Source organism: Schistocerca gregaria, chromosome 5 (genome assembly GCF_023897955.1).
Source record: "Schistocerca gregaria isolate iqSchGreg1 chromosome 5, iqSchGreg1.2, whole genome shotgun sequence".
Lineage (NCBI taxonomy): Eukaryota > Metazoa > Arthropoda > Insecta > Orthoptera > Acrididae > Schistocerca > Schistocerca gregaria.
Window position 1 is genome coordinate 293,699,163 of NC_064924.1, and position 19,038 is coordinate 293,718,200.

The 19,038-nt window shown below is 42.2% G+C and overlaps 1 protein-coding gene across 6 annotated transcripts in view; it reads left to right on the forward strand.

Annotated features, from left to right (window-relative positions):
* The window catches only part of LOC126273106 (myb-related protein B-like), a 186,957-nt gene that overhangs the window by 110,306 nt on the left and 57,613 nt on the right, over positions 1-19,038 (forward strand). Inside the window, exon 1 of one of the 6 annotated variants that reach the window (XM_049976545.1) lies at positions 15,017-15,168. The exons of 4 other annotated variants lie outside the window; for them this stretch is intronic. In XM_049976545.1, coding sequence (XP_049832502.1) covers positions 15,089-15,168 — 80 coding nt within the window. In that variant the 5' untranslated portion in view covers positions 15,017-15,088. Of the gene's footprint in view, positions 1-15,016; positions 15,169-19,038 lie in introns of those variants that run through there. One more of the 6 variants, XM_049976548.1, reaches the window with a different exon arrangement.

The window sequence follows — 19,038 nt, forward strand, 5'->3', positions numbered from 1 at the left end:
GGAAGCAAGATGAGATATCTTAAACGATTATTGTTTTTGTCTGTGCGCAGTGCTTTTGTTTCGGGCCCCTTAATGGATGCGCCCCATTCGTAATGAAGCGCAGGCATGACTTGGTGGTTGCAACACATTTCTTATACTCCCACTGCTTGAACTTCCGGGAAAATGGTGATCTCATTATTCGCCACATACCAGTTGGGACGTGGAAATTATTCGACATTCATTTTCGCGACTTTGTGAAGTTTCCCTGCAAATAACTATAGTGTATATACTGTGGTCACAAGTTAAAACCTGGCCAACTAGTAATATCGTATGTCGCGTCAGAATTTGCAATGTTACATTTTAATTTAATTTAATTTTTTTTTACATGGGCGTGGATTATGCATGGTCCTAATATGAGGTAGTTTTCTACAGCTTACCGTAATTAGCCTAAGACTTTAACAAAACACAAATAGAATTTTTCAAAATGCAAAACATTTTTGTCATTTCTTAGCTCCCGAGATGCTGTCTCCATCCTATTTTGTAACGTCAATTGTTTCCTGTGCTCGTCTTTCAAATGTCCATCTGAATACAATGCTTGATGTTCCTACGAGATTGTTTGTTTTGATGTATGGCATGTTCTGGTTAGAGTGGCTGTGGTGTGTTGCTGTGCCCACGTACAGTGAGTTTTGTACCGTGGGTTAGATAATGCTCCATATCGTGTAATGCTTTATGAGGTGAAAATAATATAAAGAAGTGCTCGGTCCCAAGATTTCTGTACTGCAGTCTTTACACTGACGTAACCAGAAGTATAAACATTTTCCCCACATCGTGCAGCAACAGTAATTACCTTTGTGCTAGAAGAAACAGTTTTAAATATCGCAGACTTTTACCGTTAACAATAAGGCAATCATTGTTCGCACACACCTAAAGGTGGGAGACCTACCTAATTAGCATAACATGATAAATAATTAAAATTTATAACCCATAAAACATAAAACATTTAACCCATAAAGTGGCAGTTAGCCGCAGTTAATAGTGTTGTTAGCTTATATGCATAAAATGGCTGAAACGAATCGCTTAATCGATTTCATTCATCGTATTGGAAAATTCTGGTTAATTCGCTACTCGTGGAGTGAGGTCCTGTGACGTTTACGAGGCATCACTAGCAGTTGCTCGGGCGAAATGATGTGCATAATCCAACATTTGCAAGAACTGTGCGACCTGCCGATAAAACAACAATGTTTTCGCGGACACAGAAACGTCCGCCCTATCCTTTGCTGATATGTTTGCATGCGTGTTTGTGCTCACGGTGTTAATGGGCGAAGATTAAGAAGCCAATTCAACGATGCTGCTGTGAGAAGAAATACATGTTTTACAAGACTAAAAGTATTCCATTACCATGAGCTTTAGCTAAGCGACAGCCGATTTACCATGTGGCTTTACAGCCGCGTGCACTGATGTCATTGCCAGAAAAGACGGCGCTTGGGTCATCAGCTGAGGACGTCCGACAGACACACACAGGTACCCGTGTCCCTGAGCGGTGCTCTTGGCGGGAAGAATTTGGCCAGACATTCCTCAAACAAAACTAGCATAAATCACGCGATAATTATCTCTGAGTGAACCCAGAAATCTAAAGTAACCAGCGGCCGTTACGGTAGCTGATACAGTGGATTCCTAGGCTGTATCGCCATCTATAAAAATGTCGAACAAGTTATGCATTCCACCTGCACACAGTAGTTCAGACGCAAACCTGATTTTCCCGCTCCTGAGATTTCCAGGTCAAATGGCAAAACAACTTGATACAAAAAAAAAAAAAGAAAAAAATGCATCAGATTTTTCATCGCCATAGCCCGGAAAGGGAGATTACGACATCATCTAAGGAGATTACGAACACACACACAGAAGCGATTTAATATTCCAGTTGTAAAGCACGGTACGGAATTCCCGTCGACACGACACTGAACAGTTGGACTATCGAACGATTAATCGCGAGAACAAGTCTTAAGTTCAGGAGACCACGTTGTCTTCAGCCGTCTTACGAATTTAGAACCGTAAATGTTGTTGTTTGTTTCCTGTAATGACCCGAAGTTTATCAGGATGATTCATGCAAGTGAAATTTAGTTTCTGGGCCCTCTCGCATGGAACTCCTCTGTCAAACGAATGCATCATACCTTGTTCAGTGTGACTCATCTTGTTAGACGTTTCCTCGACTAGAACCGGGGACTCTTGGCAGTTGAAGGGTGTCATTCCCGGTTATCAACCCAGTGTCTGCGTGGTTGCTACACTGCTTGGAGGGCGGTGCGGCGGAAGCCGTCTTCAGAGGAATTAGTATCTCTCTTTATGTCTCCAGTATCTTGGCGTTTTTCAAAAAGGTGAGTTTGTGGATTATGTATTTATTTCAGGGGCAGTTTTAGGGTGCAGTAAGAAGAGTCAGCCGCGAATTGTTCCAGTATGTGTTAGTAGGAATTAATTACGTTATCGTCTCCCGCCCTAAGTATTTTATGCAGTGTGGGATATTTTTGTTAGCAAAGATGTTTGAAATAATGTAAGCTATTGTGAAATAACACATTCATAGTGTTAATTGAATTGTAAATAATGCTTACTAATACGGCCTTAGCATAGCGAACATTTAACCATCGCTAAATTTATGAATACGTCTTGCTGAAGTTATTTGTCATCATCCGTAAGGTGGGCTTGATTCATTTACCTTCAGCAGTTCACTTCATTAATAAACTGCCTTGCATACTCATATCTAGCCCAGCTCCTGTTGTTCTTTCTTCCACCGCTCCTTCGATTACAGTTTCAGCAACGAGTGATGGAATATGTGCCGAATGGTTTTATATCCTTGATTCATTATGTTCTTTACAAGACATTTTCTTGCAGGACGTCGTCATTCCTTAATTGACATTCCTGTAGCACCACATTGTGACGACTTCTACTTATTTCATTTCTATCTCTTGCTTTTACATTTCGCGCCCTTACAGAGCTGCGATGTACACCCAACTTCTCATGTGTCTTCTTATGGAGCCGAGCGAGCGGCCAATATCCAAGGAAACTCGCTTTAATGAGTAGGAAGCTCTGCGGCGTGATCTTGCGACCACCTTCGCTTATCTGTGTGTTACAGATGAATATTCGCTCCTTTCAGAACTGGAGCAATACAGTCTACGGTGACAATGACAACATTCCACCTTGTGCAGTGTATACATCATTACTGAATACATCATGGCAGAATATTCTTAGAACCAAATTTCGACGATTTCTGAACGTTGCAGTCTATAATAGCAAGCAGGAAAAATGAATCCTAAATCTTTCCGTGCGAGCCCCGATTGATCACGAGGGCCGTTTTTCCCATGTAGGTGGGATTCGTCAAAATATTTTCGCATTAGGAGGAGAAAGTTGGTGACTGAAATTTCGAGAGAAGATCTCGTCGCAACAAAACTCGCTTTTGTTTTAATAATTGCTACCCCAACTCGCATATATCAGTGAAACACTCGCCCTTATTCTGCCATAATACAAACCGAGCTGCCCGTCTTTGGCATTCTCCAATGCCCTCCGTCAATCCTAACGGATAAGGACCCCATATCGCGCAGCAGTACGTCAGAAGAGGACGGCCAAGCTCGTGTAGGCAGTCCAATAAACTTGTTGCACCTTCTATATATGTGTTAAGTCAATAAAACGAAGTCTTTGATTCTCTTTCACCACAGCATATTCTGTGGCATGGTTCGAGTTCAAGTAATTCGTAGTTCTAATCCCTAGGTATTTAGTTGAATCGATAGCCATTAAACTTCTACGATTTATCGTGTAACCGAAGTTTAAAAGAATTGTTATTAGTTCTCATTTGGAGGACTCGCACTTCTTATTGTTCATGGATTCACCACCAATTTTAGTTCAGTCCCGCGAGTGATATGCTTGCTAGTTGGTGCTTCAGTGTCATAAGCTGTGTGTTCTATAATTTTCTCTCCCAAAATCTTCTGTAGAGACTTGACAACAATGCTTCACGTTGAAACGAGGCGTCACGGTTCCTACCTGCATGATCATAATAACTTTTCATTGTTAAATTAATGGACCGTATGTTGCAGACATTGTCATCTTACATGGATCATGCGATTGTTTAATTGTGTTGCTGTCTGTGGTGCTTCAGCCGAGCCCAAATTAAGTATCGAGTGCAACGCTTTCTGTCACCAACTTTTCTTTCAAGTCTGATCACGTTGATCAGCATTATTGCAGTTTTAATTGGAATATTGTTGCGCGAATAGTTTGATGTGGAGTAAAGTTTTTTTCTCCACGGATAAGGTAGTTGACGCAGTGGTCAAAGTACATTTACTGGATTTGCCTTCGGGACGAGCGGGGTTTCAAATCCTCGTCCAGCCCTGCAGTTCTGGATTCCCTAAAGCGTTTTATACGCTTGTTTGGATTATTGCTTTTAAAAAGAAAAGACTGGTTTCCTTTCCCATTCTTGCCCAATCCAAGCTTGCTCTCCAGCACTAAAGACCTTGTTGTCGACGGGACGCTAGATCCTAATATTACGCTCTCGATTCCTCTGTATAGCAAACGTCGGAAATTTCCCAACGTTTGAAATAGAGTTCAGCGAGCTCTTTCTGCAGTCCCTTTTTTCCGTCGTGGGCCAATGTTTTTTTCAGACAGATGTTTTTATTGCTAACAAGGGAAGCTCCCCATCGCCCTCCCCTCAGATTTACTGGTAAAATGCCCCAATGTATAGCCCGTCAAAAACTGAACACAGATCAAGCATGAACACAGGAAGAAGGTATACTGTACTGAAAAAAAGGGGCAAAATAGAAACAGTGGGCGATCCAAGCTTAGCAAGTGCAGTATTGAGAGTGCTTGAACAGCTGCGGCGTCGTGGTTAAGTGGACACGGTTGTGTTCAAAATTACTTACTGAAATTAATTTCGATGTTTTTTTTCCCCCATAACAGTATGAACTCTCCGCCCGGTCATTGAAATGTTTGTTCTCTTCTGTAGTCTTGGCAGTTGTCATACTGTAGACAGGTTATAAGAATACGTTACCGTCGTAAGTAAATGTGATAAATAGTGAGTGGAGGCGAGATACCACATAGACGTTTCACAGAAATGAACTGGTGTGAAGTATGTTACAACAAATGATGTCAAACGTCAAAACTTCCAAAACGAACTCAACTCCAAAAACGTTAAAAACATGTGTTTTGACTTTGCGTAGAGAAACCGTGTGATTGCGAAACTGTTACGTTAATTCGTTGCAGCTTACGTGACAAACCATTACGTTTTCATAATTTCCGTGGGAGTGCTCCATTCACATTCATACGAACACCTAAATCTGGCAAGGAGACCTATCTCACTCGCTCACTCAGTCACTCACCAGTCGTACAAATTAGGTGCGTCGATAAGAGATTCCTATCATATGACCCACGTACCGTCACGAATGCCTTGTATGACACACCAGACGTGTTTTCCGGTGGAGGGTTCAGCTGACTTCTCCCTTGTCATCGAACGTTTGCCGTTGCCATTCGGAAGCCATTTCCTTTCGACTGCTAATAGAATAGTTCCTTGAAATCAACTGTCCGTGTATGTCTCTCCCTTACACCTTGCTATTGCTAGGGACGTTACACCATGCTACAGACACAAATTTGAATACAGCGAACAGTGGAAAAAAATTGACACAAGATAGGTTCGAACACAGCTCGCCGGCTTGGCAGTGCGACATGGGGACCCCTTCAACCACGAGGCCGTTGCTGTTCTGGGCTGCTCTATGTTGCACTTACGCTTAGACCGTTTACTGTTTCCTTTTTTTTTTTTTACTGTTAAATACGCCATGTTACTGTTTTCATGGATGATCTGTGTTCAGTTTTCGTCGGGCTGCCTACTGAGCCCTCTTACCACTAAATCTGAGGGGGGTGCGATGGAGAATTCCTCTTGTATGTATGTTTTACATGGTAACAACAGGCTGCTGCTCAAACAATTTTTGAACGCATATTACTTCTACCTGCTTCTGACTCTGGCATCCTAGACATCCAGAATGTCCTGTGGACGTGTTTGCTACTTACCTGAAGTCAAAACTTTTGCGATCCAGTTAGGCAGTGTTCGGCAATTATTTCCCCCCCTGAAGCACCTTTTTGCTCCAAACTCTATGGTAGTGTTTTAAGTGACGTCTGGGAAACACTTGTATTCGGTTTGTATTACGAGATACAGAGGGAAAAGCTGTTTAATACAACTACAGCGCGAAACTGAATATGTGCCTGTTGTGAAACGACATCGAAGCAGCCTTCTGGCGTTGCAGCTTCTTTCAGCGATTCTTTCTCATCAGGAACGGTGATATTCCGTTGTACGGAAATAGCTAGCGTTGGTATCAGTTACGACCTTGATTCCCATATGTGGATGACGCAGGCCGGTTGGCATAGAGCGCTGTTCATAGCTTAGAATAGCTGACTTGCTGTGTACCAAACGATTCATCCCACTTGTTTACTGACACGATGGTAGTTCTGTAAGAAGCCTCTTGGAGACCAATTACCTGAGATGACTCTTGTTTCTTTACCTAGAGCGTCATACCTTAAACAGTGAATGTCTTGCGCCACTTCGCAGTCGTCTTTTTAGTAACTAAATTTTAAGCTATTAGAGTCCCTTTTTTGCATTTGGAGGCGTTGTTTTTATTAGTGTAGAAAGCAGAGGAAGTAATTTATGGTGACGAGTAATGAGAACAGTCATTTCATATTTTCACTTCAAAAACTTAACCACTTCCTTGGTTGTTACTGAAACAAGAAAAAAGAAATTGTGAACTTGACGAAAGTGCCATGAGCTAATTGGAAATGCTTGTATTTTGTATGTTATTTGTCATTGTAACGGTTAATACAACAAGAGTCAGTGCTCATTGGAAACTAATAGCCATCGATTGTGTATAAAATGTATCTATTACCTTTCGTATGAGGAATATGGGGAAAAAAACGGCACGCGAGCCGGGTTCTTGGCCGTCCCTGATGCTGTGAATTAGCATTCCATTGCCCGCATCTCGTGGTCGTGCGGTAACGTTCTCGCTTTCCACGCCCGGGTTCCCGGGTTCGATTCCCGGCGGGGTCGGGGATTTTCTCTGGCTCATGATGGCTGGGTGTTGTGTGATGTCCTTAGGTTAGTTAGGTTTAAGTAGTTCTAAGTTCTAGGGGACTGATGACCATAGATGTTAAGTCCCATAGTGCTCAGAGCCATTTGAGCATTCCATGATTGTAGAAAGGTAGCAGAACAAGAAATATTGTAAATGCGTAATTGTTTACTGTCGTACTAGGAAGAAGACTAAGGTTGCTTCCAGAAACAATCCTTAACTAGGAGAACCAAGAAAGGAGGATCACGGCCGAAATTAGTCACATAAGTGATTCTTCCCGCCGTACAGCAACGATTTGTTACACGAAACCAACGTACTATGTGAAATGGCAATGTTTGTTACAAATACTGACACAATTACATAGATTCGTAAGAAGGGATGGGGCAGTGGTAGTTACTTTAGGGGAGTTAGAACGGAAAAAATTCTAGTTATAACATTTTTGGATTTTCATCCCATTATAAAATTTGCAATTTTCCGAATTAAAAAAATATAATCTACACTGATTGAAAATGGTAATACTTTTACGTGCATTCCTTTAAGATCTAATAGAATCGGTAATTTTTTTATATAGAAGGCAGTGGATTGCTGCGTTACAAAGATTAAATGGTGGTCATGTTCAGAAGCGGATGGGCAACAGGTTGACGAAGTTGAAACAAAGTTTGAGAGACAAGAAACTTTCTGGTGGTAAAATCATAAGCGGTAGGCTGACAGACAAAATGATTGATGAACTACAGCAGTATTATGGGATGCCCATTAGAAATAATACTGAGGATTTGTTGAAAATGAAGAAGGCAGTATGGGCTACCTTATTCCACAGACTGTACCCGATGAAAAACCAGTACACCGCATTTGCCCTCTTTGATCTGATTCGTGGTGCAATTACCGCAATACCCAGTACCCAGTACTCAAAAAGTTAATACAGCCATAAACATTTCATCCCAGCAGCAGTCATGGATATCACGAAACCTATTTACAGAGACCTGGTAAATCCTGAATTACTGAAGAAGTGTCCATGGTCAGACACAAAATCCTAATGAGTCGTTCAGTAATCTTATATGGACTCGCTTACCCAAAAATTTCTTTGTTGGGATGAAGACACTAAAGTGGGGAGTCAGTGATGCTGTTACTGCTTTTAATGGTGGCAACATTGGTAAGGTGAAAGTGCTAAAGCACAAGGGAATTAATCTTGGAGCAAACTGCATCGGAGAACTTGAACGGATGGGCAGGGTTCGCATTGATAAAGTAGAGTATGCAGCACAGTTGGCCACTATGGAATCCAGAAAGGAAAGAAAAAAAAGGACACCTTGGAAAAAGATCAAGAGGATGATATACAGTACGGTGCAGGTGCTTCTGAGTGACTATAAACAAAAAAAAAGTAAGCATTCATTGAGTTACAGTCTTTTGAAACTTTAGAAGCCGTTACTGTAAATTTACATTTTCTGTTGTATTTTCCCCGAAATCTCAGAAGCCACTTCGAGTAGAGTGTTCAAATGTTGAGGGAGTAATAACATACATATCCTGTGTCTACTGAACTAGATATGGCTCATATGGCTATGAGCACTATGGGACTTAACTTCTGAGGTCATCAGTCCCCTAGAACTTAGAACTACTTAAACCTAACTAACCTAAGGACAGCACACACATCCATGCCCGAGGCAGGATTCGAACCTGCGACCGGAGCGGTCGCGCGGTTCCAGACTGTAGCGCCTAGAACCGCTCGGCCACCTCGGCGTGCTCTACTGAACTAAACATAATGCCATGTATAATTAAAATTATTTGGGATAACGTACAGAAAAGTACACAAAATTTTAACCGTGTAATTAAAAAATTGTAGTTCTGAAAGTAGTGGCTGAAATGCAATTATTGTAGTTTAGTAGACTCAAAACAGTTTTGATGTCCTGTAAAAGTTTCATGTCAATGGCTACAGTGGTTCCCGAAATACAGGGAAGCCAAATCACTAAATTTAACATTGTCGGGATAGGGCGTTCCAACTCCCCTTAATAGTATATACTTGTTCTGAATCCTACATTAGCTGTGCTCCGCGATAAAACGTAGTAATTAGTTCCATTGGTCTAATAGCGTACTTTCAAGTGGCTATATTTTATTGAATTAAAAAAAATGGAATGGATAATAGTTGTTTGTAGAGGAACGGCTCATGGATGTAGACATAAGACGTTACCCGGTACATTACAGCTTACTTTGTTTCAGTTTCTAGTACGTGCAAAAGTGTAGTTATCTGTTCAGTGACTTATTCTGATGATAGGATGTAGGTATATAGCATTGTTTTCAGACTACCAGCGCTTCTCAAAATTTGAATTTTTAGTACTAGTAAACGTAAAAGAACGTGGGTTACGGTTGTAAAGAGCTGTATTGCATTTTTGATAAGGGATTTATTATTGTTTCCGAACTTCATTTTCTCTCGTATCGTTTTCAGAATCACTGTCTGTAATTATTGTATCAAACGGCGTGTGTACTGTGATCAGTCTTAATGCGGATGTGTGGAGCGATGTTTGGCCAGGTACGGAGCGGTAACGGGGCTACTTGTGTACTGGGGTTGATGGTACAATGCCAGATACGTGCGCATGTATTGTTTTAGCAAACAACGCAGTTGCCCCACGAATCACTTGCTTCTGGAGCTGCTGAATAAGTACAGCGAGGGGTGTGTGACGGGAGCAGAGGCCACATGTAAATGCTTCTGGGGGGGGGGGGGGGGGCTAGCCTGCATTATGTGTCGACACCTGCCGCCTAATTGTCACCAGGTGTTGACTCTCTCTCTCTCTCTCTCTCTCTCTCTCTCTCTCTCTCTCTCTCTCTGTGTGTGTGTGTGTGTGTGTGTGTGTGTGTGTGTGTGTGTGTGTGTGTGTGTGCGCGCAAAAGGTTAATTCACATGCCCTCAGTTGTCATTTCCTTCGGCCTCTTGGAAACGTATCAGCATTTAGACTAAATTTTAATGTATGGGACTCTTGCGTGACCCCAGTAATTTCAGAAACGCTAGTCAGTGCACGGAGATTTGTTGCAGTTTCAGTATTACTAGTGGCCGACAATCCATGCATTGTCCGGATTTTTATTTTGCATTTTTTCTATTGGAAACGAAGGCTTACGTATACTTCTGCAGTAGACTCGGTGTGAGATGATCCCGGACAATTTCTGTACTTCACGTGTCTACAGCTCGATATTGTAAGCAACCACATTTCAGGCAATACGTCATCACTGATAACGCAGTTGCCGACGGCCTTCACTTAACTACCGAGAGCAGCGGCGTTTGCGTAGAGTTGTTAGTACTAACAGACAGACAACACTGCGTGAAATAGCCGCAGAAATCAATGTGAGGCGTACGACGGACGTGTCCGTTACGAAGATCGTGCGAAATCGGACTGTAATGGGCTACGGCAGTAGGTCACAGGTGTGACTGCCTTTGCTATTAGCACGACATCGCCTCTCCTGGGCTCGTGAGCATGTCGGTTGGATGTTAGAGGACTGGAAAACTATGGCCTGTTCAGATGGGTTCCGATTTCAGATAGTAAGATCTGATAGCAGGGTTCGACGTGGCGTAGACCCTACGAAGCCATGAACCCAAGTTGTAAGAACTCCACTGTGCAAGCTGGTGATTCCATAATGGTGTGGCTGGTGTTTACACGGGATGGACCCAGTCCTCTGGTCCAACTGAAACGATAATTGACTGGAAATGGTTATGTTCGGCTACTTGGATACCAGTTGCAGCCATTCATGGAATTAATGTTCCCAAACAACGTCCGAATTTTTATTGCGTCATGTCTCCGGGCCACAGTTGTTCGCGACTGGTTTGAAGAGCACCCTGGAGCGACTGATTTGGCCACCCAGCGCCCGATATGAATCCCATGGAACATTTCTGGAACATAATGGAGAGGTCAGTTCGTGCTTTGGCAACGCTTTCATAATTATGGGCGCCTGTAGAGGGAGCATGACCCAATATTTTTGCGAGGTAGCTCCAACGTCTTACTGAGCCCATGCCACATCGAGTTAATGCACTACGCCGGCCAAAAGGAGTCCCAACACGATATTAGGAGGCATCCAATGACTTCTGCACGTCAGTATATTGACGGATATTGTTCCCTGCCACATCCGTTTGTGCTTCGCAGTTGAAAGCGGTCAATAGCGCTGCCAGGTGTCAGGTATTTCCATAAGTTGACTTGATTATAGGAGTGTCTTAGTAACAAATAATAAATGTCTTAATATTTAATGCTTGATGCGGCATTTTTTTTTCACGTATCTCATTGTTTATGACGTCATATCGTCTGATCTGTGTGTCATACAATGATTTAGCATTGCAAATGCTATCATCGGCATAAGTGAATATTGTTTGCAAAATGTGTTGCGAATAGAGTTGATGGCAAAGAAGCAATACATTTAAACGCCATGCCCAATTTCAATATTTCCTTTCAGTCGTTATTTGTGCCTTGATGATGTCCAGTCTCAGATTAGACCCTTCTCGTATCAGCCCAAAGTGGTTTTACACAAAAAAAAACACTTGTATTTATTGGTAGGTTATTCCAACTCATTTCAGGTCTCTTACTGCCATGATCCGTTTCATTGTTTCACTTTTAGCTATACTGCGAGTTTAATAGAGCTTCCAAACTTTCATATGTATCTGGTTGGTTCCATTCTTTTAATATATATGAACAGCATATTTGTCTGCAGTTACCATATCCGAATAAATGTTGGTACATTTGTGGTTTTCCTCATTTGCTGTTAGTCCATATATTCCTTCTTCGTGTATTTTCCTAATAACTTCCTTTTGTCGTTTTGATTCTTTCAACCTCCGTCTAACAAGTGGAACACACGAAGAAATTCATGTTTTAGGACCGTGTTGTATCTGTTTTGTGTATTTTGTGATGAACCTTTCCGTGAAACTGGCGTATCTGCGTCTGAATGCGGATTCCTTTTTTGGCAACGAGTTTAATAACTAGTATTTTCTAAGACAGTATTTTTACAAATTTGACGATTTCGAAAAACCTAGATTTTTGGTATTTAGTTTCTAGAAGTTGATTGTTGGCATGGGGACTCCATAGCTACCTAATTCCAGATCCAGGCAATAGGGAATGTTAACCAGAACCTAAAATTACATTTATTCACTCATGGACTTTGTTGTAAACAATCCATTGACATTTGGGAATAATGGAGATATTCTTCAACACAATACTAGAAGGAAAGCTGATATAGCCTTTACTCTAGTGCAGTGGTATCCAAGCTGTCGTAATTACCTCCTGATGAGTAAAATTTAATTTTCTGAGGGAGGTAAAAGCGAAAGGATTCAATTGTGTTTCGGTCAGGAAAATAATTTTTTTAAAATATCATTACTATTATCACTGTTTCATACTGATTACATTAAGTTACCAATAATTACTAGTATAAATGTGACACAATGTGATAGATGTCACGGCTTGTGAAACGAATGGATAAATAAATAGTTCAAGTGGGTCTAAGCACTAAGGGACTTAACATCTGAGGTCATCAGTCCCTTAACTTAGAACTACTTAAACCTTACTAACCTAAGGACATCACAAACCTGCGACCGTAGCAGCAGCGCGGTTCCGGACTGAAGCTCCTAGAACAGCTCGGTCACAGCGGCCGGCGGATAACATCATCGCACTCATATGGTCCACTCACTACACACATACTTTGTACCTTGCATCTGCGACAGTAAAATCCAGACATTACTATGTTATAGTTATCTCCTGGCCTAACAATGAAACTGGATTATTTTGGCGAGAATGTAATCGCTGAGTGAGGCAGAGAATTGTTACAGATGAGGTGCCACGTCGGACGTCTGACAGCACTATCAGACGCGACGACAAAATACGGGAAAATCTCTCATGCCTGCCGGACCATAGGGTATGGTGCATTAGAGCGGTTTTTACTGTATCTGGAAACATCGGTCGGGACGTTCTACCAATCGTTCTGTACGTCCTTATCACGGAGCTCTGCCAAAACAGCTTTGTAATAGTCCTCATCCTTGGAAAATTTGTGACGGCTGCGAATCAGTCCAGAGATGGCCTGAATGTTGTCAACTATGGTCGATGTCCTTCCTTCCGAACAGCGTTATCCACTTCCGTACCGCCTTAATCAAATTGTTTGTACCGCTTCACTACGAGTAGACTCGACAGTTAATTTGGTCCATATACCGCCAGAATTTCACGGCGATTCTGCATAAAATTTAGATGTTTTGCCCGTAAGAATCTTACTCTCCCGTGCATTTCAACTTTGGAGTACGTTAAGTGCCCGCATCATTTCATCTCTAATCTGCATCGCAGCAGAACTGTCTGCAGGAAACCCAGAACATTACTCTGTTCCGACAATGCGCCACCTCTGTCGTGCAATGCACACTGTGTGGGAAGACATGTGCAACTTACTTTTTGTAGTCCCTTTGTATAATGAAACATAGTGATAGTTTGTAATGATCAAAGCTGGAACAATAATAATGTAACGTGGGTTTTTCGGTAATAAAATCGTTTTTTGCCTTCGGCGTGGTGTCTGCCCAGCAAGTCATTATATGCTATAGGTAGGTAAGCAAGCAAGCCGAGTCGTCCCGGAAGGAAGTCACTACTTGCCCACATCCGCACAGCTGCCATGACGGGCCGTTCCGCATCGCAGCCAACAGGCTTTCAGACTCACTCCCTGATGAAACAACCCAGGGCTATCTTAGCCACCTGCCGGCCTCACAGAGAGAAGCCAAACGTCTCGGCGAGTTCCCGAAGACCTTGATATTCAGTTAAGTAAACAACCATATGATTCACCTCTAGGTGGACGACGCTGGGTTTCGGTAAGACTGTAACCACCTAAGTGGCTACAAGAAGTCTTTTGCACTGTTGAACATAGAGACAGAAAGGACAGAAAATATCCGCGTTTAACATCGCATCAAAGACGAGGTCATTAGTTACTAAGTACAAGCTTGGTTGGTGAAACAAACGGATGATGAACGCAGAGTCCTTTTCAAAGGAACCATCCAGGTTTTATGTTATTCGATTTATTTGACTCAGAGGCTGCCGCGTACTTGGGAGATCTCCTTACCCAAATAGCCGTTTCGTCAGCATTCTCTAGAGAACCAGGAATATGAACACTACCTTTTTCCACTCGTGGAAGCAGCGATAAAAATTCTGAGACTGGTTTGAGTCAGCTCTCCACGCTACTCTATCCTGTGCAAGCTTCTTCATCTCTCAATACCTACTGCAACCTACATCCTTTTGAATCTGCTTAGTGTATTCAGCTCTTGGTCTCCCTCTACTGTTTTTACCCTCCACGCTGCCCTCCAATACTAAATTGATGATCCCTTGATGCCTCAGAACATGTCCTACCATGTCCTTCTGGTCAAGTTGTGCCACAAACTTCTCTTCTCCCCAATCCTATTCAATACTTCCTCTTCAGTTATGTGATCTACCCATCTAATCTTCAACATTCTTCTGTAGCACCACATTTCGAAAGCTTCTATTCTTTTCTTATCCAAACTATTTATCGTCCATATTTCACTTCCATACATGGCTACACTCCATACAAATACTTTCAGAAATGACTTCCTGACACTTGAATCTATATTCGATGTTAACAAATTTCTCTTCTTCAGAAACGCTTTCCTTGCCATTGCCAGTCTACATTTTATATCCTCTCTACTTCGACCATCATCAGTTATTTTGCTCCCCAAATAGCAAAACTCCTTTACTACTTTAAGTGTCTCATTTCCTAATCTAATTCCCTGAGCATCACCCGACTTAATTCAAATGAAAGGTATTAAATACTAATGTACGCGTCCGGAACGGGATGAAACATTGATATGTGATGCCGTGAGCTTCACAGTGCTTGGCAGAGGATAGAAAGAGGTCGGTGTAGCAGTTCCAGCCACTGACAGGCCGTGTGCAACACCCCCTCCTCCCACACCTGTCCCTTGGCCGGTATCGCTCGCCCCCGGCGAGCTGAAGTGCAGTCGTCCTGCGCCTCAGTGTGTTACCTGAAGCCTGCGGTCGCAGGTTTGAAGGTTACAGAACGCTGCCGGGATGTCACCGCTGGAAAGACGGGGCCGCAATTCTCCCTTGCAAACTCTGGTCGTGGTTGTGCTGCAGGAAGATCGACGCAGGTGGGCGAGATGTGCAGTTTGTTCAGTTGTTTACCAATACGCGCCCGTGCGATGTCGATTGTCGAGTTTACGTAATGCTGAGCGTAGTGTGAAACACGAAATGTTTCAACGGGTGTTTACTAACTGATCTTGTTGTCATGCATAAATGCAAAAATTTTAATTAATGTGTCGTGACGAGAAACTTGTGCCTGACTGCGCTTACCTATTGAGAATTAGTTGGTTCGTAAGGGCACAGATATTGTCTTTGTGAGATACGGCAACTGATAATGGGCTAAAGCTGTTAAAATTTTTTAGCTTTTATGCGGCCATCGTGGTATTTTGTTATTTGGGATATTCTTCCAGAGTTAAGAATGATCATATGAAATATGTTCTAAAAAAAAAAAAAAAAAAAAAAAAAAAAAAAAAAAAAAAAAAAAATTCACCTTGTGCAGAACAGAAGGTTTATTCCTTATTTTTAAAGCATGCATTTCAGTTTCGCTACTGTGACTGAAATAATTGTGTTACGAATACCATGGAATACTCATCATCTGGAAATAGGGGGCTTAATGTGAAATGTTCTCCCTTTTATTCGCGGACAACGCTTTGTGAGTGAGTGGTGCATTGCTATCTTCCGCAACTCCCTTCCCGTGTAACACAAAGCCGAAAGGGAGCCGCGTTGCCGGTTCGCCCATGTCGACCAGGTGCGGTCTTTCGCGTCGGGTGGTTTAGTTTGCCGTACCAGGTACGGGGTGCGTTTGTAAGTTCATGTCAGTGAGAACAGTTCCAGCATCGAAATTGCTTATTTTGAAGATAGTGCCAAAAAATTTGTCCAGCGGCTAATGAAAAGAATTTGTGACGTGTGTGACTTGTGTACTTCACCTGCATTGTTGCAGTGTCTATTGTCGCCTAATCATCAGTAAAATGATCCACTACATGTTTTTCACTTTCTTCCTTTGTGTGCACTTAATTTTTTCGCAGCTTTGGTATTCCGTGGTCTGTATCAGCTAATATTGAAGGGTTAATGCCTCCACAACAATCGTCTCTTTGCAAAACCTCCCGATTTGTCGCTGCATAGAACTTTTGTTACAATTTCTGTTTTTGTAACCAGATGTCCTCTACCACGGTTGTCTTATATGTTTGGAGTCACACCTGAAATGAATTCCTTTTAGGAGAAATTTTTTCCTGCATAGATTATTTTATTTGTAATCGTACTGATTAGCTAATTTTGACCCCGTGAGCGCTGCAAGCGAACATAATTTGTAAACCTCGTTTAAGGCTGCACAAAGTAGAAACATTTGTGCAGAAACAAGTACACGGTGTTTTGTATTGTTTGGATTTATCTGCGCTCGATATTATGTTACAAATCGTTAAACACATTTAGCGATTCCACGAAAAGGGGAGGTGAGAGAGAGAGAGAGAGAGAGAGAGAGAGAGAGAGAGAGAGAGAGAGAGAGAGAGATCTGGGGGATGTGGAAAGAAGTCTATTTGTTAGTGCAGTACAATGAAATTGCTAAAATTACAAATGTGAATACGATGACATTAAAAGTCTCAGAAATGATGAACTCCAATGTAATGAACGTGAGAAAATCAGGAAAACGGAGTTCAGCTTCCGGTGTGGAACATACCCTCATTATTGCCGAGTTTTCGCCTTCATCATTAGGTTTTTCTGAGCACATCTTTAGGACTGACTCAAGCGCTCATTGCTACTGGTGTTTCCGTCCATTACTTCCGACCACTATCGCTAGAGGACGTGCCACTGGGTAATTTCTTTACAGCATAGTTTGCTATTTTTTGATATAACGTGACGTCTTTGCATTTCATTCGTTTCCATCCTTTTCATGTAAGTGAATTCCCTAGTGGCAGGGTAAGCCACGCAGTCATATCCGTTTCTCAAGTGTCCCTGGCAAGATGCGATTTTCGAAATAATCGTTGAAGTGGCCCCGAACCTAGGGACGCTGTGTCGAAAGAAAAATATCGATAACACGAAGTGTCTATTCATATCATTGGTAATGTATTAGAGTAGATATTCTATCTGCTCCAATCTTTCCGTCTGTTTACGCCTTATTTACATGCACAGAACACGGAAAAAACATCAACCGGAGCAACCTTCAGCAAGATGACTCCCATTTGTTTTTGCAATGTGTCTATAGATCAATTGAAATAGAATATTTGCACAGCTTTTAAATACAATAATACAAACGTTGAAACCAGCAATTATCGTGACATGTTAACAAATTTTAAGAAATCGGAACTTGAAATGTGAAATTATAGAACAACTATCAGAAAACAGCTGAATGTTACCCAAAAACAAGTAAATTAAATCTTACGTACATGTTCGTTCGTGTTCTCCCTCACAAACAATGTTTTATCCAGTCGTTTAGCCGTCTGTCGCATGACTGACAATGCACTGCCTGCCTGTGAATATAAACGGCCAGGAGGGCACTGATGTCCCTGGGTTGTAAGGTACTCTTTGGCTAGCATATACAAATAAGATAATCAAAATTTCACGAGCTCCCAATGCTCTATAAAGGCCCAGTCCATTGGGATGACACAGGTGTTGCTAAACGAAGGGTCTTTCCATCTATTTGATCAGCCAAAGCAGGTTTGAAAAGGGCAACTGCCCTATTTTTTTTGTTTTGCTTGCCACGTTATAATGTTTTAAGATTGCTCCGAAAGTCATGTAGCCTTTCAGGAGAAGAATCACTAACTGCTTCGCTGTTGCCGGTGCGTTAATGTAGATATTGCGTTAGCACATTACTCTTTACTAACAAGGGAAACTCTTCCCCCCCCCTCCCGATCTAGTGTCGAGTTGGATAGCCCGTCAAAAACTGAAAACAGAAAGGTGTACTGAACTGTGGAAAAAAGAAGAAAAACAGAAACAGTGTACGGTCCAAACTTAATGTATGACATATTGAGCAAAGTCAATCACACTTTTGTTTCACAAAATTACGAATTTACGTCGCTCATTGATGTGTCTGTTTACCGTATTCAACTTTGCGTAAATGAACTTTATTACAACGAAAGCATTCAAGAGTCAAAACTTCCACAACGGAACGCAAGAGAGACAACATGTGGTATCTGTGTAGAGCAAATAGGATGGAGGTACGTACGTCTGGGAGGTCCTTTCATTATGCATCACTGCTGCAAACTGACATAACGCCACGACACATAGACAGATTTGAATACAGCAGACAGACACGTCAATGACCTGACGGGTTCTTAATTTGGAGGGGGGGGGGGGGGTTTGACCGAGTGACATTTGAACCTGGAGCTCCCCCTTCTCAGTCCAACAACGTGACCACACAACCACTACACGAGCGCGACTAACGCTGCTCAAATTGCATACATACGCCGTCGCGTTCTCGTTACCCGAGCACGGGGACCCGTGTTCGATTCCCGGCGGGTTCAGAGATTTTCACCTGCCACGAGATTACTGGGTGTTTGTGTTATCCTCATAATTTCGTCACCATTAATGAAAGTGGCGAGATTGGGCTGGGCAAAGGGTGGGAAATTATATGGGCGCTGATAACTGCGCAGTTGAGCGCCCCACAAACCAAATATCGTCTTCACCAAATTACATATATTAAGTCTGGACCCCACCGTTTATTGTTTCTGTTTTTCTTTATTCACAGTTCAGTACACCTTCATGTTTTCATGCTTATCTGTGTTCGGTTCCTGATGGGCTGTCCAGTGGGCCAACTTACCACTAAATCTGAGGGGGGTGCGTTGTGGAGGTTCCCTTGTAAGATCATTCAGTATATCTTGTAAAAATTATTAATGTGAGGAAAAGTAGCAACTCAGAATTATCGGTATCGAGGCGAAAGTACTCGATACCAAGGAGGAGTGTGCTGTTTGTCCTCTATGCCAAGTGGTCGATTTCAGCTATCCGTC